This window comes from Chroicocephalus ridibundus, chromosome 16 (assembly GCF_963924245.1).
Source record: "Chroicocephalus ridibundus chromosome 16, bChrRid1.1, whole genome shotgun sequence".
Classification (NCBI taxonomy): Eukaryota; Metazoa; Chordata; class Aves; order Charadriiformes; family Laridae; genus Chroicocephalus; species Chroicocephalus ridibundus.
The window spans coordinates 4,426,654-4,451,063 of NC_086299.1; the positions used below are offsets into that span (position 1 = coordinate 4,426,654).

A 24,410-nucleotide genomic window follows, 5' to 3' on the forward strand; every position below is an offset into this window, starting at 1 on the left:
GACTCTGGAGCAGGGAGGGGAGCCATGGGACGAGGGGGAAGGGTTTTACACTGAAAGAGGGGAGATTGAGATGAGATATTAGGATGAAATTCTTTGCTGTGAGGGCGGTGAGCCCCTGGCCCAGGTTGCCCAGAGCAGCTGTGGCTGCCCCATCCCTGGAGGGGTTCAAGGCCAGGTTGGACGGGGCTTGGAGCAACCTGGGCTGGTGGGAGGTGTCCCTGCCCAGGGCAGGGGGTGGCACTGGGTGGGCTTTAAGCCCCCTTCCACCCCAGACCCCCCTGACCCCCGGCGCCCCAGCCCTTTCCCCGCTCGGCGCACGCGCAGGGCCGTGCCCGCCGGAGCCGGCGCAGGGGCGGTGCGTGGCGGCGGCGCATGCGCGTTGCCCCGCCCGCGGGGCCGGCGCCGCCGAGGAGGCGGGGAGAGGAGGATGGAGGCGCGCGGGGTCCGCCGTCCCCGCTCACTGCCCGCCAGCGGCCGCCGCCGCCACCACCCCCGCCGGGGCCGACGCGCCGGGCTCTGAAGGGGGAGCAGCCGCGGGGCGCGGTGAGTCCTGGGCGGCGGGAGGGCGGCCGGGCCGAAGGGGAGAAGCTCGGCCGGGCCCAGCGGCCCTCCCGGTGCCGGTGTCCCCGCGGGGGGCCGGCTGCGGGGCGGCCCTGCCCGGGCCGGAACCGCGGGGGCCGGTCCCTCGGGGCGGCCCGGCCCGGCGGCTGTCGGTCCTTCCGCGGGTTTCCCGCGGAGCCGGGAGGGCTCCTCAGCGGGACGGGTGACGCCGGCGGCGGGGAGCCCTGAGGGAGGAGAGCGTCCCGAAGGGATAACGAGTGAAAGCGCTGGATGTGGCCCGCCGTCGGTCTGCCGGCCGCGCACCGGGGGTGTGCCTCGCCCGGGGAAGCCCCGCGGGTCTGGGCGGAGGGGTGGCGGCGGGGTTTTTGGGGTGTTATTGCCCGTTCCGTGGTGGTGCGGGTGAGTGCGGGGGCTGTCGCGGTTTGGGCCGGGCTGGCCGCTGAGACCAGCCGCAGAGGCTCTGTCCGGGGAGAGAGAGAGACTTAGGGGTTACGAAGGAACTAAACTGCTTTAATGAAATATTAATAATAAAATAATACAAAGGAAATAACGAAATATATACGCAATGTACACAAAACCTTTCTGAAGCGGGAGGGTTAACAAATGGACTTGTTTTCGCTGGGTGTTTAACACGTGATAGTCATACTCTCTGGTTTTTAGTAGAAATAGCGGTTTGAGTATGTAATGAAAAAACACGCTTCTAACTGCTGTCAGACCGCTACAGTCCAACATGAATTATTTTTTTTTTCCTTCGGGCACGCTAGAATATGAAGTTCTGAACTAAACCAAAAAGAAAGTTTTGTCTGCCTGACACAGTTGTTCCTTCCTTCTTGGATGAGAGGGGGTGTAGTGCCTTAGGGATGGAGTTGCGTGCGTGTAACCTCTCTTGGAGTGCTTTCTTTAGCCAAATATAATAATAAAAAAAAATTCTCCACAGAATTAAGTGATTCAGCAAACACGGGTCTGTGGCAGTGGGGCAAGTGGTACTGTTTTTGGATATAACGCTGTCCTCTTGTGCCCTAATATAAGGTTGATAATAAGATATAAAATGAGTTTTGAATGGCTGATGCAATTTCTAAGAAATTGGTAGAAATGCTGCAGTCTTGAAGGCTTATTAAAGGTAGTGTGACTATTTGGTCAGGAAGGACCCTGTAGCGATCCTCTGATCGTGATGATTTAGTGCAGTGCATTTGACAGGAAGAGTTTGTTACCAAATAACAGCTTACAAGCATGCTAATTAAAAAAAAAAAAAAATTTAAATGGCTTGATGATTTGCAGCCTTATGCTCCTTGTGTAGCTGCTTGCATCGAAGGACCATATTTCTTTGTACGCTCTTCAGTGCGATCAAACAATGGAGAAGATGGCTTTTTGAGATGTGAGTGCACATAACTCTTACTTGGCCACCTGGGTGCGGGTTACATGTATGTGAAAGTTTGGTAGAAGTGTTTCAGACTTCCTTTGTAACTAGCACTCACAGTCAACCTGGAGGGTGATTTCTTAATAATAGTCTGAGCAGTGTGGCAAAGCTTTGGGGGTGTTATGGTGTTGTGTCCTTCTATATAAAGATGGTTTGATGAAACCTCTGTGAAGTTCTGGCTCATGGGAGCGTTCATTTATAGTGACAGAGAAGTTGAAGGTGGTAAACTACAGTAAAAGGTTGGATACACGAGAGGTGACTCAACTGGCTAGTTCCTGTCACCATCACAGAAGCTTAATATTAAATGTTAACACTTTCTTATTTGTCCTTCATTCTGTAATACCGACCATCTAAATACATTTTTTTGACTTTTTTGTAACTTTCTTTTTTTTATTATTTTTATTTTGGACATGACTTAGACCAGAGCAGGCTTTTCATTAGTTTGTTGACGTGTGCTTAAAGTTTTTGGATCCAATCCTGGAGGCTGTTCAGTGATAGTTTTGTCCTTATGTCAAGTCTGCTTATTTAATAAAGGTCTTGTGAGGGAATGTTAATTAAACAGTACGTGGTTTAAGCTGTAGTTAAAACATCCTGAATTGGAAAGTATTACATGGAAGGAATATCAGGTTCTTAGGCTGTATTTAGTAGGTCTGTACACCTTCTTACTTCTAGTTTTGTGCTAATCTGATTTTCTTTATTGGCAGCATCTGTCAGGTGAAGATACTTGAAACAAGGTCACATGGAAACACACCTTATTTATTGCTTACCATATAAATTATTGGTCTCTCGGCACCCCTCCATTAAGGGTGATGCTGTGGAATAGGATGCACATGTATCAACTGTTAAGTTACCGAGAAAACTAATTCTCCATATACTACTTTCACTTACGTTCCGTTTCCACAGTTTGTTAACTGCTGCTGTGATTTTTGTTTTCCTAGGCCCAGATCAAGCTCTTCAGTGTTTGTATAAAAAAGAACGAGGAGACGATTACCTATGTGATGGGAAAGCAAAGGAAGATGATGTACTGTTAACTGCCTGGGCTTGTCAAATTTTTGTGTGTGCCCGTTTTGCAGGACAGATTTTAAAGACATGGTTATTTATAATACTGACTTTTGAGAGTGGAGGCATAGTGCAGATATGTGTATGTGGATATAGGAATATCTTTGAGAAATATGCTGTTGGGGAGGTGAGAGAGTGCTCACTGTTGATTTTCACTCTCAATGCTTCTGAAATAGTTTAGCAGCAGTGCATATTGAGAGCTAAATAGCGATATAGATAAAAACAGCTATTTTGTGTGATTTCCTAGGGTACTTCTTTGAGTACAGGGTTTCTTTTTGGACATACCTGGTTTCTAAATTTGATAATACAACACAGTTACAGTGGCTGTTGGTATCTACTTTTTCTCTTCCACCATCCTCCTCCAATGTATTTTTTCCTGTCTGGATTATTCTTGAGTAGCTGGTCTCCTCCGTTGATGAATAATTATCTTCAGCAATTTTATTGGCTAATTCTACAAAATGGAATGTATTCCTGCATACTAAGGATTAACTTTGACTCACTGCAATAGTTTTGGTTAGTATTAGCTAAGAGAATGGTAGTCCAGTAAAGATATAAACAGATCTGTAATTCCTTAAAAATCAGAAATATGGTAAAGTGTGTGGAAGTCTAGATATATAAAGATGCTGGAGAAGCCTGTTTGGACTCTATGAAGTACATATACCAAACACAAGAATGATTTCAGGTTATAAAGAATAATCCTTAGATTTAAAAGTAAAAATTAAGGTATTAGATTTTTTTTTTTGGAGATACATTGAATGATAGGCCTTTAATAAGTGCATTACACGAGTGAGTAGCTACAGATGGTGAGTGAGTGTCTAGTTTTCTAACTTAGTTTATGGCTTTTTGAAAAATTATTCTTAAATCTATTGGATAAAGCCCTCTTTGTTAAAATTCAGAACTTAAAATTTTGAGTTCTTTCTGTATTTGACAAGGAGGACTTAATTCAGAATCCAGTTTGCATGGGGCAGGGGAGGGAACCCATGGGATACGCTCGTTCAAGTCTCTGGCGGATCTCTGCAGTAACAACGGTGGGCTACCTTAGGTTATGATTTAAAGAACAAACAGTGTAAGAACTTTCCTTGTCCGCACGCAGATGCTGAAAGACCCTTTCCAGTCAGAGATACTGCATATCTCATTTTAAGTCGCGCCTTTTCTGAAACTCAGATATATGACTTGTTTTCTGTAGCTGGTTGAGAAACAACCAGACAGATGTATTCCTGAAGCTTGATGAAGTTGTGACAAGAGGTAATGCAAATTAAAGCCCATTAAAAATAATTTATGTTGTTCGAATCAGATTTTGCAGTGTTTTATATGTGTGCTTGCAAGATCAGAGTAATTATGTGCTTAATCAACTAACTGACACAAAATTTATATTGAGCTTAAAGTTGTCTAAAAATTGAGTTATATTTTTCTGATTTTAGTTGTAAAAAATTATAAATGTGTTGAAATGACTCTTTCCCAAGCCATGGTCACAGGTGATACTAAGCAACAAGTAGCCAACAACTAAACACGATAGCATTACAAGTACAGAATCTTATAAATCATTAATTGCTGACGGTAATTGTACCTCTTCGTAGTGGTGTTCTCTTAGGATAACCCTAATCTACAGGAGGAGCAAAAGTATTTTCTAATTTGTTTAGGTGGTGGTTCTCTCTAATTTAGTAATGAGCCAGCGCTCACTCTAAAATTACAACTTCATTTTATTGATGCTTTTGTTATCTAAAGGTTGGGATGCTGCGAAACACAATAGTTTGTAAAATTGTGGACATTGTCATCCTCCGGTAACTTTAAACAGCCAAATTCTGTGAGTATTTTCCAGGGCCATAGTCCATTTGAATGGTTACAATAACGTTATGGTTCGTTCTCTTACGGGATACAGTGGGAAGCACAGCCAAAGTGATGAAACTGTTTTAAAAACATCTGCAAATTTTTAATGAACCAAATTTTTCCCCCGTGTTGAAAGCAATTGAGGAATGTACTGTTCCTCTAGACTTCAGTATCTTAGATACTATTTGTTTATAGTTTAGTGTTTATTCATACACTGAAAGTTGCTTTCTATTTGTGTTGTGATAAGGCTTCTTCTACTCATCTCAAATAATGGTGAGAACTTACAGACAGGATTTCTAGTACTTTTGGGGAAGGATGGTTATTTAAAGTTTGGGTTTTGGGGTTTAATTGGGGGGTTTTCGTTGTCTTGTTTTGTTTTTGTTTTTTCACTTCTGCAAAATTGCTGTCTAGACAGCTGTTTATCTTTTATTTGTCCTGATTATTCGTGGAAGTGAAATATTTCACATTTGTCCTTATTTCTTCTTGTTTGTTTTGGACCCTCTCCCCAGTTTGTCACAAATGATTTAAGAACTGCGGTATCGTCCTCCAACTTGTTTTTTTTCCTCTTCTCGGCATGGTAGTAATCTAATTTTTGTGAAGAGATGAAGTTTATTAAGGTTATCTCTGTTTAATTATTTTTTTTGCTTTCTTTGACAGATTTCATTTTTTTTCTGTTATGGCTTAGAGGATTCCACTTTTATTTGTTCAATATATGTATCACCTAATAGGAGACTTGATAGATTTTCCTGAGTCTTGATTCCTTGGCAAATACTTACGGCTTTTCTTCCTCTTTACTATCTAAAATAAATTTATTTTATCCTGTATATAACTGGAGACATGAATCTGTGTTGGTCTTAAAGCAACTTTGTATTGAGCCTTTTCTAAATCTGGGAACATACGTGTTTAATTCTGGTCATTTTTTCTTCCAGTATCTTCTGATTACCTTGAAGAACTTCTCAATTGCTCTTTAGAGAAGTGTTTATCAAAGTGTATAAAATTTGTGTTTACACACTTTAAAAGTGCGTTTAATACTTACAATTACTTTGCTAATACTAATATTTTTCTTCTCTTTCCTCCCTATCCCCTTTCTCCTGGTGCTTTTCCACAGGAATTGAATTTCTCTCTCGCTGAGGTTCCTTCACTTCCATTATGGAGATGAATCGAGAAAAACTGTGTACGAGTAAGGCTGACGTGAGCTCAGATTCTGCTTATCATTGCTCAACGTGTCATGATGATGAGGAGTGGAGCAATACCAGCCGGGGGCGAGCTAAGTCACGAAGTTTGTCTGCTTCACCAGCCCTGGGAAGCACCAAAGAATTCCGGTATGGCTCTTAGTTCTTCTTATTATTGCGACCTTTAAGAAACATTTTAAAAAATTAAAAAAAAACCCCAGTTATATAGATTTTAATTTTTTTGTCCTCTTTTTGTAGGACCATAGTCTTGCAGCTGTGACAAGTGATAACGAAGAGAAATAAAAATAGTGTTTTGTGGTAATAAATAGAGAGGGAGATGATCACTGAACCACCCTATTGTGGTCCATGCTGTGAAAAGAGCCTGATTTTCTGAAGTGGCCATGTGAATGGCCGTATTTAAACCGGCACTTGTGTAAATGGGCTCTGGCTGGTTGTGAGGCCTGACTTCGGTTTCAGTGTTTCTTGGGAGATCTTAAACTGCTTTTTGTAGATATTTCAGCGACATTCTATTTCTCCATGTACAGCTTCAGCAAGGCAACACATTACTCACTTGCTTTGTATTTGCCGTTTAAACGCGGTCCGAAGTGAGTAGGTCAGAGTCTGGACCCAAGAAAGTGTTTGCATTTAGAAATGGCTATGTGAAATGTTACAGTTCCTTTTTTTTTATTTTTTTTGACGACAAACTGCATGTAAAACTCCTATCTGTAGTGCCACATACTGAAATTATTTCTTAGTAAGATAGTTACTTAAGAAAGTATGTCTATATTTCCAGCTAGAAGTTCTTAAAGTACAAAAACTTAGAAGTTTATCGTTTTAAGCAGATAAACAAAAAAATATTAATTTTCAAATTTGAGGAACCCATTGTGCCTAAGTACTTGACTTCCAGGGTTTTGGGGTAGATGTGAACTTTGAAGTATTATGATACTTGTTATATTTCAACTTAGCTTCAGAAGTTTTAAGTACCTTCCAGAAATAAAATACAAATGCATCTGGACTGAGCTGTTAATTCATAGCTCAGGTCGCAAGAAAGGAAGAGTTTTGTGCTTGGTTCCCGATCTTTAATCAGTAGGCAGAACTTTACCTCTTGCTCACAAGTTGCTTTTAAGGGATTCTTAAAAGGCACTTCTAAAGGTGAAGTCGAAAGTGAAGGCAGGAAGTTAAAGGTGGGGGTCAGAGTAAGAGCAGGTCTGTGACCTGCCTGTGGCCTGGCTGTCAAAACAGTAGAGACACTTCTGCAAAATTTTACAAATGCTGTAGGTTTTGTGGTAATGCGAGGCAGCACTAAATAAGTTTGTGCTTTCCAATTGTTTCCCAGCAGTGAGAAACGCCCATTTTTTTCATTGAGCCAAATTTCTAATCTAGTTGCAAGGCTCTCGTCATGTGGACAGCCTGGACAGAACTTCTGATTTTGTGATCTTTGGACCCATTGTAAATAGTGAAGAGCGTGCTGTGGTAGCAGCGTGTCTTGAACTTGTGGGAAGCAGAGTAGAACTTTCTTTTTCTTTTTTTTTTTTTTTTTAAACATTGTGACCCTCTATAAAAGCACGGACAGACTCATGGAGGAGTTTCTCATCAGCTGAAATTCTCGTCCAGTCCCTGCTTTGCTGGTAGGAAAGCTCTTGTGAGGCAGAGCACAGACGGGTGAGGCTGTAGATGGCAGGGGGAAGCTTTATGGTGAAGGGAGGCATAATAAAAGCCTTTATCTGAAGAGGCTAAAAGGTTAGGAAAATACTTGCTTTGCATATTTAGTTCAGAAAGTCAGTGTACTTTAATGCTCTTGGAAAATGTTCAAAGGGCTGCTCTCTGACTGTACTGTTCTAGCTACTGTGTTGTGTGTCATAGTCAATACGTAAGAATTTACGTTAAAGTCATGCTGTAAAACTGGTGTTTTTTCCCTTCTCCACTTATACCTTTAAGAACGTAGACTTCAGTCAACCTGTGTAAAAGACCATGTTGTCTAAATTTTTGTGTATTACTATCTTCTAGCTAAGTAACTACTTTTTTTTTTTTTTTTTTAAACTAGAAGTGATCTTTGTAGACCCTGCGCATTGTGGGTTTGAATTAGGGTTATTGTGTATGAGACTTATGGGGTTTTTTTTTTCATTAAGATTCTCTGCATTCGTTCACTGGCTGTCTTAAATTGAGTGCCAAATTGTCACGAGGCATTTTGCAGAATGTCAGAAAGTGATCTCAGGCTTGCTGTACAGTATTCACATTGAGGTTGTTGCCTATCTGCTTTGAGCTGGCAAGTATATTTTCCTAAAAGACATATAATTTCCAGTGCATTACTGCTCAATCTTAGCAATGATAGTCTTGCTACAAACAACCTTAAATTCCGTTCACTCGTTTTACCTTCTTTTGATTGAATAGTGCGTAGATGGAGCACTAACTAATCAAACCAGGTAAAATCTCAACGAAAATGTGTACCCGTTATTAATTAGAGGTTGTGGAGAAAACTTTGTTTGAATCTCACAAAGGTCAGATGCGGATAGGAAGAAGAGGAGGCAGTGTTAGGTGCCAGGGTGTTCTTCAGCTGTCCCGATATCAGGTGTAGTTGTTCACAAGTAGATTGAGATTTGCCGTTCCCTTACACGTATTGGTGTACACACACAATCTCTAATGAGTCAATCCTTGCCCATTTTTTGTTTTAATATAAATAAGGTGAACTTTATAAAACATTTAGTAATAATCTTATCTGATTGGATTAGTCATGCCTGGACTTATAAGTGGGAAAAAAATACTTGAAAAACAAATATCACTTCTGTGTGTTCAATGTAGGAAACTAAATATTAGTTTTCATTATTGGAATTCAAATCTTACACAAGCGTATTTTCTTAGACATGGAACAAATAAGATGTTGCTGTTGTTCCTTAAGCGTATCTTTTTAACCAGTCATCTGGTTTTGATTTTTATTAGATTTATGAGGTTTTTTTTAGCATTAAGAGTGAATCATCAGGCTGGTCAGAGCTACTTTATAATATACACAATAGAAGGCAGTGCAGTAATGATTTGTTACTGGCAAGCAATAGATTAGTTACCGGTTCCTGTGTTAATTGAATTAAGCACAGGAAAGGCATGTTTCCCGTTGTTTTTAATGGAATAATTCTAATAACATTTACATAATGTTTCAACAGTTACGTAAGTTGGGTAAGTTTTACTCCCATTTACAGCTTTGCTGGAGGAGGTGGGAGGGAAGGAGGCAGAACGGTTCTGACTTGGTCCTGATAATCTTATCCTAGAGCTAGGAGTAATCCTGTCCTGGGTGGGATTTAAGTTTGAGGGTAAATTACACTTCAGAGAAGCTCTTATTAGATAAATAAATGAAAAAAAAATAGCATCTTTTCCTGCCTATTCACACAGCATTTTTTCTGTCTCTTGGTTGTCTCCACCTGCCTTAAGCGCAGCCTGGGATATCTGCTATGCATCTTCCGAGAAATTAAATTAACCTAATAGGTACTCCTCAGCTCAAGTGATCGAATTATTACCCCTTTCTCAGCAGTAAAAACAGAGATTTTTTTCAGTCTTCAGTAATTTTCGTCAGTAGTGATTTCCTGTTTGTAAATTTCTGTATTACCTTGGTTTTGGTTAGTAAAAGCTCTGCTTAAGTAGCGTATTTTAGCAAAGTCCTGGATTCTATTTGTTTGTAGGTGATGGAAAGGAAAGGGAACTGTTTTGAAAGTAATCTGTAAAAGGCAAATGTGGGTAATGGGGGTGGGGGAAAACAAAACAAAAAACTAAGGAGACCTAACCTAGTATGTAATAAAATGACCTCTCTGTATATCTTAGAATAGAAGGTTTTGCATTTTATTAATTTATTAACTGGAAAGATTTAAACAACAAAGTGTTCAAATGATTGGGACACCATTACTGTGACTTGGCTGGGGCAAAAAAATCTGAAGGTCTTGCCTTGGTGTTGGAGAGTTCATTGTAAAGGCTTGGTAGGCTCATAGAATCCCAGGTTGGAAGGGACCTCCAAGATCATCTGGGCCAATCTTTCTTGGCAAAAGCATGGCCTAGACAAGCTGGCCCAGCACCCTGTCCAGCTAAATCTGAAAAGTGACCCATGATGGGGAATCCACCACTCCCTGGGGAGATTAGTCCAATGGCTGATTGTTCTCAGTGTGAAAAATCTTCTTGTGTCCAATCTCCCCTGGAGTGACTTGTACCCATCACCCCTCGTCTTGTCCATGCGACCCCTTGTAAAAAGGGAGAATCCACCTTCTTTGTAGCCACCCTGTAAATTCACAGAACCGACTTGAGAAAACTTGACCACATCTTCTTTGAGGCTGTGATGTTTCCTTTGTGCAAAGCGAAGCTGAAATGAATACAGGAAGAATATGTGCCTGTTGTTAGTGTTTAGAAAGTGATTACTTGGCATGTGGAGGAGATAAACTGTGAGTGAGGCTTTGATTAAAATCACTTTCAAGGAGTAGGTACAGCAATTAAGTTTTAGATTTGAAATGTGATAGCTAATATGTGTAAAATTACATTGGCTGGTCAACCAACCACAAGTGTAGGTTTAAGAAATGTACTGTGCCCGGTATTGCCTAGCGCAAATTTCTCAAAGAAGTGGTTTTGGTGGTTGGGGAGCTAATTATACCCAGTTTGTCATCACATTTCTTTGACTTACTGATTATTTTTTTTTTTCTCTCTCTCTCTCGATACGTATCTAGGAGGACACGCTCCTTGCATGGACCATGCCCAGTGACCACATTTGGACCAAAGGCCTGTATGCTGCAAAATCCTAAAACGATTATGTAAGTACTCGTCAAATGAACAGTATTATCTTATTCTGTGTGGAAGATGATGTTTGCTTTTCCACTCTTCACCCTCTAATCGGCATTGTTTGCAATTTCCCTGATGTTCAGACATTTCCATGTTGCTTGCTGGCCAGCTTGGGGGGGGGTCTGCATTGCCAAAATTGGCCTGACTTTTTTATCATGCATTGACCAATTAAAAAGTCAGTCCGAGAGGAGACTGGACTGTATTTACTGTATTCTCAAGTAAAACCCATTACATGTGTGATAGCTTGAGCTGTGTGTTAAAAAGTGTAATATGGGTTTGAATGCCATTGGGGTTTTTTCTCCTAAGGGGATAATAGGACATAATGAGTATTTTTCTGTATGAATTTATAGTGGCTTTGCTGGTTGGAATGCTTCCTACGTGGTAACAGACATGAAGGGAAATTAATTTTACGTTACTAATTCATGTGGTGTTCTTAGGCCCACTATCTACTAGTTTTTTCACAGGTCAGTATATCTATTTTGTAAAAAAAGCCCTAAGCAGTTCACATAAAAATACAGCAGGGCGCGTGAATGGTATGAAGTACTAAAGTTTTGTTTAGACATGTTTTGCATAATCTGCAATCCGTGGTTTGATGTCAACAATGGCAACTATAATAAAGACTTTCCAACATAATCGGCAGTAAACTCGCCATGTGTATTCAACACCCTGATGGCAAACCAACGGTACAGAGCAGCTATTGGTAGCATTCTGTTTATTCTGTCAACTTGAAATACGTAAAGAGCAGTGTTTCTGCACGATAGAGGAACACAAATTTTTATTGACAACACAAGGAAAGGAGGAGAAATTGTTCCGTGTGCTGTGAAACCTGAGGGAAGCCTTCTCCCTCTCTTGGTATTGTGCGTTTGAATTTCTGTATTTCATCTATGGCGCTTTCAGTGGATGAATATCATTGAGGCAAGTTTGCTTTTAGACTGATAAATTTAATGTGAAAATAAGGGTTGGTTTCTGCTGAGCAGGCATATAAAGATTTTGATTTTGTAGGTTGGGTGTTATAGAAGTGTTGCTTTTTACACCATGTATTATATACTTAATAACTGGTGTCTTTTGTCGAACGAGGAATGTCAGGGTCCTACAGATTACCCAAGTTAGCGGTCCCTATTTTTGTCCCTTTGAAAAGTTTTATTTCACTGTTCTTTCAGCTAAACATGAGGTATTTAAGTATTCATTCGCTTGAATCTTTGCCTGAATAGTAGTAGTCTCCCTCAAAACAGGTTGGTGGCATCCTAGCCTTTCCTCGGAAGGTGCGGTGGGAATCTTGTGGCGTAGAGTAGCTCTGAACTTCCTCGTTCCTTCTGTCCCATCTCAAGTTGGTGGCCTGAGCGTGGCAGGTGCCCTGGGAGCCCGGCTTGCTGGTGTTTACCCACCTGACCGTGAACATGCTCCACCCCAGGGGCTGGGCCGGCTGGGTCCTTATAATGAGGGTGTCCAGATCCCTTGAGGAGAGGCTGCAGGACACGCTCCCCGCACGCGGAAAGGGCTGCTTGCCTTCGGAGGAGCTGGGGGGTAAAGGGTGCTCTCAGGTCACTGAAGGAAAGGACTATTTGAAGACCAGATTGTAAATTACTGTTCTTATGTAAGGTTTTGGTTGTGGCTTCTAAAAAAAAAAAAAAAAGCAAAATCTTTTTGTTTGGGTTTTTCTTCTTTTTAGTCAGTAACATGGTTAAACTCTTCACTGGAGAGAATTTTTTAACAGAAAATTTTAGGTTTTATGCACAGGCGTAAGTTAGGGAAGGTCTTGGTGCCTCTGAGTGCTAGTGTTGGTGATTGTGTTGAAAAACCTGCTTTCTGAAGGCTGCTCGGTGAGATGAGCAGGTGAACTGAGTGACCACTCAGTGGAAAAAGAATGAGGTGCTTGTGGTGTTGAGGAGAGGGGAGATCAAAGTTTTTAAACTTTTTCTTGAAATGGCATTTTTTCTTACAAAATCTTGCCTCTGAAGATCTGTAATAAACATTTTATACAGGATTTTTCTGCAAAGCCTCACGACTTTTTATTGGGGCTGATTCAAATATTTAACTGGGGGGGAAAAAGAATTCAGAGAAAAACGTTTTCTTTTGAGGTAGCAGTTTATTAATAAGTGGTAAAAGCCTCAGCTTTTTTTCTTGGAGCTGTTGTACTTGCCTGACTCCTGGGAAGAAACATGAAGATCTTAAAGCATGTTATGAATAATCTTTCATTGAGTAGAACTACGTGGAACTGGTGAGTACAGTTGAAACAGTCGGACTGTCTCGGGGTTGAATGCAGTCCATTAGCTGGAGCTTTATTAAGTGAAAAGCAGTGCTGCAGTCTTTAGTTCTGTGCCACCTTTAGAAGATAGTCTAATCACCTTGGACTGGTTTTGGGGGTGGTTCCTCTGTGTATTGTTGGGCTTTTTCACTTCTTAATAGTATTGAGATTTGAGGAATTTAATTTTAGTCACCATTTGTATTGGAAATAGCATATAAAACTTCAGCTTCAGTTCCTTTGCAACCTTTGGGCAGCAATAAACACGTTAATGCAAGTCTTCCTATTTTATGTATTTTATTTTCCGTGTAGCAATTGCTTGGTTAGTCAAGTCAGAGGAAGCTTTCCAAATTCATCGTTTTCTCAGGTGTGGTGATATTTGAGACTGAGAATGGTGTCTTCAGAGCGCCCTTACGCTGTGCTCTCCCCAGAGGTGCCTTCCAGCCTCCCCGTTCTATGATTTCTTGACTGTAAAATACAATGAGATGAACCATAAGGTAATGTTGGAAGCCTGTAGGTGGTGCCGAGTGTAACCGCATATTTGCATTCTTCTGGGCTATGTAATAATATTTAGAGAGAGACTGCACTCTTTGTTAGTAAACGTTACTGGTATTAGACTACTTCGTTAATCTGTCGTTTCTGCTGTATTTCTATGTAGGATGTAGGCATTTTGGAAAGTAAAATGAACAGGTTGTTCCGCCTCCAGCATCGTCGCCTGTTTTATTTTAACCCTTGAAGCGCTAAATCCAAATCTCTTTGTAAATTTGGCTTGTTCAGCATGTGTAGTAATCTGCTTTGCTTTGTGGATTATATGCGCACCATATGGAAAAGGATGGGATGCTTGTTACACGCGAATTACAAGGGTGAAATTGTGTAGCTTAGAAGTGGATACAAAAGAAGAAGGAAAATACAGCTGGGCATTCCGAAATCGACTCAATGTATTAGAGCAACACGAGGGTTCTGCTACTGAACGCTCTTGAAAGCTGCGAAATTATTTGTGTACTTGTCTGTAGTTCTGAGGTTCTCGAGCGTTAGAATGCTGTCCTGACAACAGGCAGGCAGTAGTTTGAAAATGCTTTTTAAAGTCGGTTGTTTTTTTAAATTTAGAGTATTAGTTATGCTGCTTTAAGCAGATAAACTTGTTTGGGGATCAAAACTAAAATAAAGTTAGTATATAGATTAGAGTTTTAAAGACGTTTTGCACACAAATGACACGTGCTTACGTATCTGTAATGTTTGCCTGGAGTAGACGTGGTACGGGCAGCTCTCCCTCTTTAAGCTCTTTATTTATGAGGCTTTAATAAGAGTTGCAAGCGCAGCCTTCCCAGAATAGAGTTGGTGTGCTATAGGGGATTTTTTATAGTTGTTAGGACTATCTTGAGGACTTAGTACAGATGACCGTGTGAACCTTAATTATTTGCCCTTCCCTTGTGATAGAGTTGTTCAGCGTTAGTAGAAAAACTCTAGAACTGGTGTCTGTATCTGCAGGCTTCAAACTGTGTTGAGAAAACTGTCTACAGGTGGCAGTGAAAATGTGCCGAAGGAAACATTGTTAAAAGAGAAAAAGAATATTTGGGTTGGAATTATTGCAGTATTTTTTAAATTGGTATTGACAAGCTGTTTGATTTGCAGTATTAGATTGGAAAAAAAATTATGCTGTAGCTTTTTCTGATTCTCTAGTTGGGTATTTGTCCTTATTTTGAGTCAGCTTAAGAGGAGAGCGCACTAAGAGAGAGGAAGGCATTATGGCTGGGAGCACCAGGGAGGATGTCAGTTGGTTGATCCAGGCGCTTTTGTAGTGGATCTGTTAAGTCCCTGTGCGCACATGTCGTTAGCGTGGCAGCAGCTACAAGAACGGACGCCTTAATGCTCCGTTACCGTCTTAATAAGTAAAGCATTGATTGGCTTCATGGGGGAGAAACCTCACTACAACACGAACTATTGCATCCTTCTTTCTATTATTCTCGGACCGCATGTAATTATACTGAAGGATTTATTCTTAACAGGCCAGAATGTTGTCAAAGCAGAATGTAGTCACGTTGTCCTTTTTTTTTTTTTTTTTTTTTTTTTTTTTTTACCCCCCCTCTTCTCTAGGCACATTCAGGATCCAGCAAGCCAGCGGTTGACATGGAACAAACCTCCCAAGAGCGTCCTCGTTATTAAAAAGATCCGTGATGCCAGTCTGCTGCAGCCATTTAAAGAGCTTTGTGTGTATCTTACTGAGGTAATAAAACGTAAATTCCAGTTTTTGCCATAAGTAAAAATTTCACATCTAAACTCTTCTCCATTACTGATTCTGTTGAAAGTGGAACGTGCAGAATTGCGTAGTGCAAACAAATTGTTACACCCATTGCCACTGGAAGTAGTAAAATCAGAGTTTAAGATCAATACTTAAGTACTTTAAGTACAGAGCTTTAAAAAAAAAAGTAAAGTAAAAACTTTTCTTCCTTCTGTTTGCAGTTCTAAATTACAGGGAACGGGATATAAAAAGCTTAATCCTTTAAGCCTTGAACAAAGGTACCAATGTTACTGTATCGTGTAATCTGTATTCCAGAGTTTAGTTTAATTAATTAGACGGTCTGTGCATGCTGCAAAATCCTCATTAGAGTTAGACCACACAACAAAAATAAACCCCACAACTAACAGATGCGGACTATTTCTGTAAAGTGTTATTTATATGTTTTAAACGTATGTAAATTATGAGGAGAGTCACATATGTTGTTGTTTGAAGAGGTTAACGAGCTTATCTTACCTCTCTTAAGGAGAACAATATGATAGTGTATGTCGAAAAAAAAGTGTTGGAAGACCCTGCTATAGCTAACGATGATAACTTTGGACCAGTGAAGAAGAAATTTTGCACCTTCAGAGAAGGTATGGTGGTGATTTCTCGAAAGCTGAAGTCTCTTGCTTATTTTTTGTGTGATTTCCTTAGTTGTTGGGTTGTTTGTTAAACTAATGTGTCTTTTGCAGACAGTTGTCACATCTTAGTTGTGGGGTTTTTATATTTGTGAGTAAATGTTGGCATGCTGCGCTTAATTTATATTAGGAAATTAAGACAGTTGATAAAACTTAATGCAAAGCCTGTATTTCAATGTTGCTTCTAGATTATGATGATATCTCCAATCAGATAGACTTTATCATATGCTTGGGAGGAGACGGGACCTTACTTTATGCTTCTTCACTTTTCCAGGTTGGTCTCTGTGGGAAATAGACTTAAAAGCCTCTTTTCTTTTTGAAGTATTTGAAGGTTGTTTGTTTTTCCTTTCTTATTGAGTTTGGCATTTGTCCTTTGCTGTTCATTCTGGTTTTTTTATCAAGCCTGTTTTACCCTATACCTTCTGAAAATAATGTATGTCCTGTGTTGTTTGTATTGTGCACAGTTGAAGTTACATCAATAGTCAAAATATTTACAGGCAATTAGTTGAAGTATGAATTGCTCTTATTCAGTAGCTTTTAAATTCTTTTCTTTATTGATAGGGTAGTGTACCTCCAGTTATGGCTTTTCATCTGGGATCCCTTGGATTTCTTACTCCATTTAATTTTGAGAATTTTCAGTCCCAAGTCACTCAGGTTATAGAAGGTAAATTTAAGGGGACAAGGTGTGGTGTTTCTGTTTGTTACATTTTCTGTAGCTTTTTCCAAGACTAGTACATTTTCTTAACCGACTCGTTCAGGTTGTCCCGTGAGATTGAATCACAAGAAATGTATACTCAACTAACCAAAGGGTTGCATTGCACTGACCCCTTCACTGCTGGTTTCGGTACTACTCTGTGAAGGAAAAAGGCTAAGGGATGACTGTCCTGCGTGGAGTACACAAGTAAAAGATGATGCAGGACTTGGGTTAAATGCCAGCTAAACGTACAAACAGCGCGTAGCTCTGGAGCCTGTGGTGTTCTGCTGCTCTGAGCAGCGCTGCGCTGAAATACTGCAAAGTCAGGCAAATAAAAGATTTGAGGAAAGAAGTCCCTTGTTTCTTCAATATGAGGTTATTTGAGTTGCATCTAAAGTAGATTCCTGAAAAGATGTTTAGAATTATCACGTTGATTAAAGTTGTCTTTTAATAGGTGTTTCTAATGCACTCATTTTCTTTAAGCTTAGCTTTTGTCCTAGTGAAGATCCCCTGAGCCTAACAGAGTTTCCCAATCTTCAGCGTGTCCATAAAAAACTGAAATTTTCTTTTTACGTGATGAGTAAAGGGAGGAAGGACTGAGTTCAAATTTGACTTTAATTTTGCTCATTACTACTAAAAATTAGTTTTGAGCTTTAACCAAGTGTAGACAGTTATCTTGTGAATGCAGTTGGGAGCGTTGAAAGCGCGGGCGATAGACTGATGGCATTTCATACAGTTTGCTAGTCATGAGAGGGGATTATTTACTACATCAGCATATCATTTCTGTGTACTTTCTCCTGTATTTCACTTCTAGGCAACGCAGCGCTTGTTCTACGAAGCAGACTGAAAGTGAAAGTAGTAAAAGAATACAGAGAGAAAATGACAGTGCAAAATGGTATAGAAGAAAATGGAGTAGTGTCTACAAATCTGGAGAAAGAAGTGGGCAAGCAAATTATGCAATATCAGGTCAGAGGTGAAAATAAGCAAAAGAACTAAAATGCTGTTTGTAAATTGCTTTGTACTTGTTTTATTAGAACTTTCCCTTTTTTATTCATTTACTTACGTTAGCCCGGTAGTGTGGGCCTGATCCGCATTGCTCTAATTCACGCTGTGCACTAACGAATGAGGAAGCGGCACACATCATTACTTTCTGCAATCATAAGTGCTAGTATTGTACTTTCCTGTAGTAATATTTTCCTTCTATTTTGAAAACGAAGTAGTGGTTCTAAAATGGGATATTGCAAAGATTTTGACAAGTGAAGAGAACAACCCTGCATGCTGTTAGTAACCAGCTTCTGGAAATAATTCTTAACCCTCTAGAAACTTGCTAAGACACTTAGAAAGAGAGTCTAATTTGGCAGGTACTAAATCAGCAGGAATTTTTCAAAGATCTGGAAGGTGTCTTTGGGCTTGTCATTTATTACATTGCCGAGTCAGCAAGAGCGGGCCGTGTAATATTTGATGTCGTGGCAGGTCCTAAACGAAGTTGTGGTGGATCGTGGTCCTTCTTCTTACCTGTCCAACGTAGATGTCTTTCTGGATGGGCACCTGATAACAACAGTGCAAGGAGATGGTGAGTCTGCTTCCCGAGTTAAATTGCTTGTCAGGTCGTGTGTAGACCGTTGCTGCTTTACTGCAGGATTTTCTCACATAGAAACAAAATCTCAGGTTTCAGTTGGCTGGTGACGGAAAACATCGGTGTGCAAAAAATAGGTGTGTTTATTCACTGGTAACTAATGCGTTCCACAACGAAGCGTTGAAGTGTTGTAAGCTTTGGTTATGGACTTGTGAAGGCAAGTGAAGGTGGTTCCTTTGGGTGTGATACGTTAAGGCTAAGGGCAAGAAATAGCTCAGGAAAAATTTGCCTGGATATCTGGAATTTGCTGAATGCCTGAGATCTCGACTCAGGAAATCCAGAAGTTCATCTTTAAAGCTCTTACCCTTAAAAAAAGGAACGTCACTGTTACAGAGTTGTGTAACCTGAGATCTAGAAGTTTATGCAACTGACGTGGAGCCATAGAACAAACGTGCTGTGCCAGGATTAGAAGAGAGTTTCTGACTTTTTGAGTATTAGACTGCAATTCTCCTGTGAAATACAAGTTGATACATTCTCTGCTTCATTTTCATAACAGTGCTATTTTTTCCTCCTCTTCCCAAATACCGCGTTGATTGTAATGCTAATGCAGCCGAAATTTTTGCTCCTTTCCCAGGAGTCATTGTCTCCACGCCGACTGGCAGCACTGCGTACGCAGCTGCAGCAGGAGCTTCTATGATTCATCCCAACGTTCCTGCAATAATGATCACCCCCATCTGCCCTCACTCCTTGTCTTTCAGACCTATTGTTGTTCCTGCTGGAGTGGAACTCAAGGTTAGTTTCTGTCACCTTATTTCTCTTTCTAAGTTTTTAACTTAGAAATAACTGTGTAATAACCGTGGAACCTGACCAGGCAGAAGTGAGGAAACGCTGCGTGTCTCCTGCATTCCTTCATTTGTAGGAGGAACCAGATCAAGTCTGGTTGAAGAATGTATCTTTGTTTAAAATAATATACCCACTAACGGAACAATTCCCACTGCATCCCACTGGATTGTAGTTGCGTGACGTTCTTTAAAATGGGAATACGTACTTTGCATTCTACTGATAAAATTTTATGTAATTTCTGCTGAAGTGGGTGTAAATCAGTGGTCTTTAAGGGAGTGAAAAATTCTGCTTTCATGGCTAAAACAACAAATGTTGCAAATGCTTACTGTATTGGTGGTTATCTGCAATTCGCTAATTATTTTTTTGTTAATGCTGTCTTGCAGAAAAAAAGGTGTGTAATATCTGAATATAAAACAGACTTAGTTAATGTGTATTTTTAACAAATACCCGTGTGTAAGGAAGAACCCCTTCCTGCTTCTTGTATCTGGTAGCAGCCTCCAGCCTGCGTCAGCTGGAAGAGAGCTGGGACGTTCAGAAGGGCTCTGCGCCGTTGTTACGGACAGATTATGCATTTCAGTGCAGCTGTCAAGTTGCAAAGAGTCAATTCTGTACTCAGAGGGAGGAGGTGTTTGTCCTTGCTCTTGAAAACTAGGTTTTGGTCCTGAAGTTTAGTTCTTTTGTCTTTTTCAGATTATGCTCTCCCCGGATGCCAGGAATACAGCATGGGTTTCATTTGATGGAAGGAAGAGGCAGGAAATATGCCATGGAGACAGGTCAAGCATTTTTTTTGATTGTAGCATCTCTCTTTTAAGTATAGAAAATACTAATTCATGCACTTCTCTCACACTCTAACATCTGTCAAAAGGGTTACTGGCAGGGAAGAAACAAGCTTTTATAAACCCTAACACCTCTTACAGCATAAACTGCGCTAAAAGTATTTAATTTCGAACTTGATCTTCCTATGAAAGCAAGTGAAGTGTTAAGACAAATGTTAAGACAGGTAAACATTGCAGGCTTGGCAAGGAAGACAGACATATCTTTAGAAAATTCTGTAAATCTAACTAATAGGTCTTAGTTTGAGAAGCTGTAAACCAGGAGTCGACACATGTAAGCCGCGCCTCTGAATAATGCCATTAATTCTCTGTTGACTTAGGGGTTGCGGTCGCTTGCAGCACTGTGGCCTTGAGTGAGCAGAGGGCAGTGGGTGAAGTTTTAATGTGCAAAATGTGGTGGCTTATCCTAACGAGAGGTGATTTAAGGCATCTGTGTGACTGGTAGACTTGCTGTTCAGGGTGACTTCTTTTTGCCCTTGGTCCAAGTTGCCAGGAAGGAGGATGCCTATCTGGCATGACACTCCATCTTGAACTGTTTGTATTTCGCCGCGGCTGAAGGAGCTATAGAGTAGACCAGGAGAGCAGCAAGGATTCAACCACGAGATCTGCCCCTTTGGTAGATGCCAGACGACTTAGTGCCGTTGCTTACAGTCAAAACTTGAAACTCAAAGGCCAAGGTGGTGACTTACCTTTTCCTTTGTCCCTGTGCTGTTGATGTGAAGCCCAGCAAAAGACTGCAGGACGTCCTGGGGGGGTTCGGTGTGCTCTCGGCTGTCCGCAGTGTGTCTGTTAGTGTTCAGCGCTGCGTTCGCTCTGTTGAGATGAGCCGGCAGGTTTGGTTAGTGCTTGGTTATGGAAACTCGCTGTTTTACCACACATAGCATTATGGCAGCTAGTGAAGAGAAGTTTATTTTTGTAAAAAAATTGTTATTCATTGCCCATGACTGACCGGGATATTCCTGTGTTGTTGCAGTATTAGCATCACTACCTCTTGCTATCCCCTTCCTTCCATCTGTTTCCGAGATCCTGTGAGCGACTGGTTTGAAAGCTTGGCTGAGTGTTTACACTGGAATGTTCGCAAGAAGCAAAATAACTTTGCTGTTGAAGAAGAAGAATTTTGAGTGTCTACATCTAACAAGACTCATGGGAATGGAACGTGGCAGTATCCCTTCTATACGCCTGGGTTAAGGTTTTGGCTAACAAGTGTGGTCACCGTCTCAGACATATATAGCGATTATATCTGTCTGATCTGCTGATGGCTGGAAATTATTGTGCTACTTCCTGTCCACCAAGAGTAGGAATGGAAGAAATTAGGCTCTGATTGTTGTAATCCAATTTGAATTTCCTGTAAATGAGCAATCTGAAAATGGGTTATTTCTGATTGGTATCGACAACCGCATCTGCAGATTTGATTGTAACCTATAACTTACCAATAACGTGGTAGGCTGAATGTAGATACCCAGTAGAAAAGTGGCATCGCAATAGTCTGTTTGATTTGGTATAATTCCATTTAAGACTGCTATGCGTGTAAAAGCTCTGAGAAATTGTCTTTAAAGACAAAGCTCCCTTCGTTAGCTTCAATATGTCTTACACAAAACAGCTCCCCAGCAAGACAGCGCTTAAAATACTTTCTCCTTGTGAGTAATACCCATGAAGAATGTTTTTTATGAATAGATGGAACTAGTAAAAAAAAAAAAAAAGTATTTTTTTTCCTATACATGTTTATATCTTATGCCCATTTGAACAGTGTTTGACCCTTGGCTGCCACCGCTGTGGAAATACCCACAAATGGCAGGAGGAGCGTTAGCCTGGGCTGAGGTGGTTGTTGCAGGGATCTCCATTCCCGCAGCTGAGCTGGTCTGGAATCATCAATGCGTTGGGGTTTCTTATTTTTTGTTGATTCTCTGGAATAAATGGTAGCGTTAGAGACTGTAAAGTTAAAAAAAAAAAAAAAAAATATGCTCCAAGTGTTCAAGAAGAATCTGGACTTCAATTACTACTCTTTTGTCTAGTTCCACTATTGGCCTGAAGCAAGAGAGTCCCCTGTCCTGGGCCCTGACGGCCCTCGGCTTCCATAGGAACCTTCCAGCTCTTGGTGCTGAGCGCTGCGGAGGGGATACTGCGCTGGCGGGCGGCTGAACCAGGGACTCATTCCCAGCAGAGCAGCAACGGTGCCTTCAGCACACTCAAGATATTCTAAGTCTTGTATTTACTTTTTTTAAGATGCTTTCAGATGTTTCTAACTTCTCTGTGTACATATTTTATTGTATGTGCTTTTATGAAAGAAAAACAAAAACCCACAAAAAAACCTAGTTGGGAAAAAAGGGTTTGTACTGTACTTAAACTGAAAAATATCAAACCCAAGTATAATGTTTACATTTATGTTCTCTGTGGTGCAGTCTCATCATCATACTACCCAAACTTTAGCATTTTCAGAGTCTTGCTGCATTGGTCATTAAAAGAATGGACATTATCTGCTAAATTTAAAGCCTATGGCATAATACTGTGGAGGAATTATTTTACTGACTAAGGTGGGATTTCCTTGGGAGCGGAGCGAGAAGCTCTCCTGAACTTTTCATGATTGTCTGCTGTTGTTTATGTGGTCCAAAGTGGGAAAGGGAAATGCATTAATTTCCGAACTCTGCCTGTCCGGCTGTCCTCTGCTGGGTTCAGTAACGTCTCTTCCGTTTGGGACGCTGCCCTAGTCCGTCTAATTTTATTAAATCCAGGTGAGAGCACTTCTTCCATAAAAGAGACGCAAACTCTTGGCTAATGATACAAACCACAATGAAAATGCGTTAATATAAATTAATACTCAGTTTGTAAATTTTGTAAAATAGAATATTGGTTTGATTTGGTCTAAATAGCCAAATTTTGTGATATCTTGGAGAATATCCAGATAGCTTTTGGGATTTATCTTTCACTTGAATCTGCGGTAATTGTTTTATCACTGTTTTGAAGCTGCTTACGGGTTTCCTAGGTGGAGTATTCAGTTATTTAATAACTGTTTACTTTTTGAACTGTAGAAGTGTCTGACTTTTTTGCTTTGAAACTATTTTATTTAAACATGCAATAATTGAGAAAAGGAACAGGGTAGAGTGGCTGTAGAAATGTCTCGTTAAGTGGAAAACAAGCAGGATACGAGGCACGCTGGGAAGCGGAAGTCATTTTGCGGAGGAGAGGTGAAATGATTTAATGAGCCTTATCTAGTATTTTTTTAAAGATAAAACTATATCCAGCACTTTTTATTTATGCTTTTTATAATAGTAAATCTATTATTGACTAAATTGCCGAACTTTAATTTTCAGAGTGCATAGTTCATGAAATCTGTAGTCAAAACTTACCTAACGACTTTCTCTAGACTAGATCTAGATTAGGAGTTGTCTTTACATTTAATCCCGCACTGCGACTGCGTTACTGGCTTTGAGGCTGCCGCAGTTTTGCTTGTCCAACTCTTCCCGCTGGGTGCTGGCCTCGCGTGGATTCGCTGCTCACCGAGGAGAGCGCGGCCATCGCTGACTACAGGAGCCTCACGTGCTGACTTTAATCTTCGCTTTTTCTTCAGAAAGCTGCAGTGATTAGAATTGTACCAGCTGCTTTGTACCGAAACACAACCCAAGCTGTGTTAATACATTACAAATTTATCGAATTGTACAAAGTCCCTTTTTAAGGCCTTTACTCTGCAAACCAGCAACTGGCAAGCAGACTGCTGGGGTTCAGGCAGCACTCGAGTTTGGCGTATTTAACTGCGTAACTGGGTACCTTCTGCGCAAGCCACAGCTGAGCCAGAGGAGCGGTAGCGCAGACTGGGCTGTATTGGCAATAAAAGCTCCGTTTGCCGATGTGGCTTACTCAGAGTGACTTGCTGAAACTGTACCATAACGTAGGGTTTTGCTGATTAAGAGCAGCGTTTCTAATATAAGGGTTTGTAAAAGTTGCTGTACCTACAAATCCTTTCCAGTCTACAAAGGGCCAAAACAGAAGGTTGGAAAGTAATTTGTTGTTTGTTTGGTTTTTTTTTTTAAAAAAAAGAGTTATCTCTAGTAGAGAGTTTAAGAAGTTATTAACAACTGATGTAGTGTGGAATAAAGCAGTGTACTGAATTTTTAAAAGAGGAAAAATCATGTTACATACTGTTAATGCTTTGAAAACTTGTTTTAAATATTATTGAAAACAAATATTTTTCAATCCTTTCAATAAAATCTTTTTGTAAAGTTGGATTTTGGCTGTTGAGAATATAAAATTAGGCATACACAATTACTTGCTTGGAAGGCAAATGTCCAGTGTGGGGCTTTGGTACGTTGTCTCCTGCGGCGGGAGCATCTGTTTTCTAGAAATATACCTAACCCTTTTTTGAATGTACATATCCGATGCCAGTCACTTCTCAAGAGTTTCAAAATAAAAGCTGGATTTGCTGCGCAAGTTGAAACCAATCTTTTGTACAACTAGCTGGGCTACATTAAG

At 40.6% G+C, this 24,410-nt stretch overlaps 1 protein-coding gene across 4 annotated transcripts; it reads left to right on the forward strand.

Moving 5' to 3' along the window:
* The first annotated feature begins 396 nt into the window (after positions 1-396).
* On the forward strand, positions 397-24,166 carry NADK (NAD kinase). Of its 4 annotated transcripts, none has more exons than XM_063353791.1 (12): positions 397-543; positions 5,973-6,186; positions 10,731-10,814; positions 15,179-15,308; positions 15,847-15,955; positions 16,189-16,274; positions 16,562-16,664; positions 17,509-17,660; positions 18,168-18,267; positions 18,905-19,062; positions 19,804-19,886; positions 20,920-24,166. In XM_063353791.1, the coding sequence occupies exons 2-12, from the start codon at positions 6,014-6,016 to the stop codon at positions 21,065-21,067; spliced, it is 1,326 nt and encodes a 441-aa protein (XP_063209861.1). In that variant the 5' UTR covers positions 397-543; positions 5,973-6,013; the 3' UTR covers positions 21,068-24,166. The 4 variants fall into 4 exon arrangements, with proteins under 4 accessions (XP_063209861.1, XP_063209862.1, XP_063209864.1 ...); XM_063353792.1 differs by lacking the exon at positions 397-543 and adding an exon at positions 4,651-4,841; XM_063353794.1 differs by lacking the exons at positions 397-543; positions 5,973-6,186 and adding an exon at positions 7,559-7,664.
* Positions 24,167-24,410: the final 244 nt, after the last annotated feature.

Bases quoted from the DNA above. Each gene is read 5' to 3' on its own strand.
- NADK (XM_063353791.1), top strand. From the start codon at position 6,014: ATGGAGATGAATCGAGAAAAACTGTGTACGAGTAAGGCTGACGTGAGC. The intron at 6,187-10,730 runs GTATGGCTCTTA...ATACGTATCTAG, and splicing joins GGAAGCACCAAAGAATTCCG to GAGGACACGCTCCTTGCATG. The intron at 16,665-17,508 runs GTAAATTTAAGG...TTTCACTTCTAG, and splicing joins AGTCACTCAGGTTATAGAAG to GCAACGCAGCGCTTGTTCTA.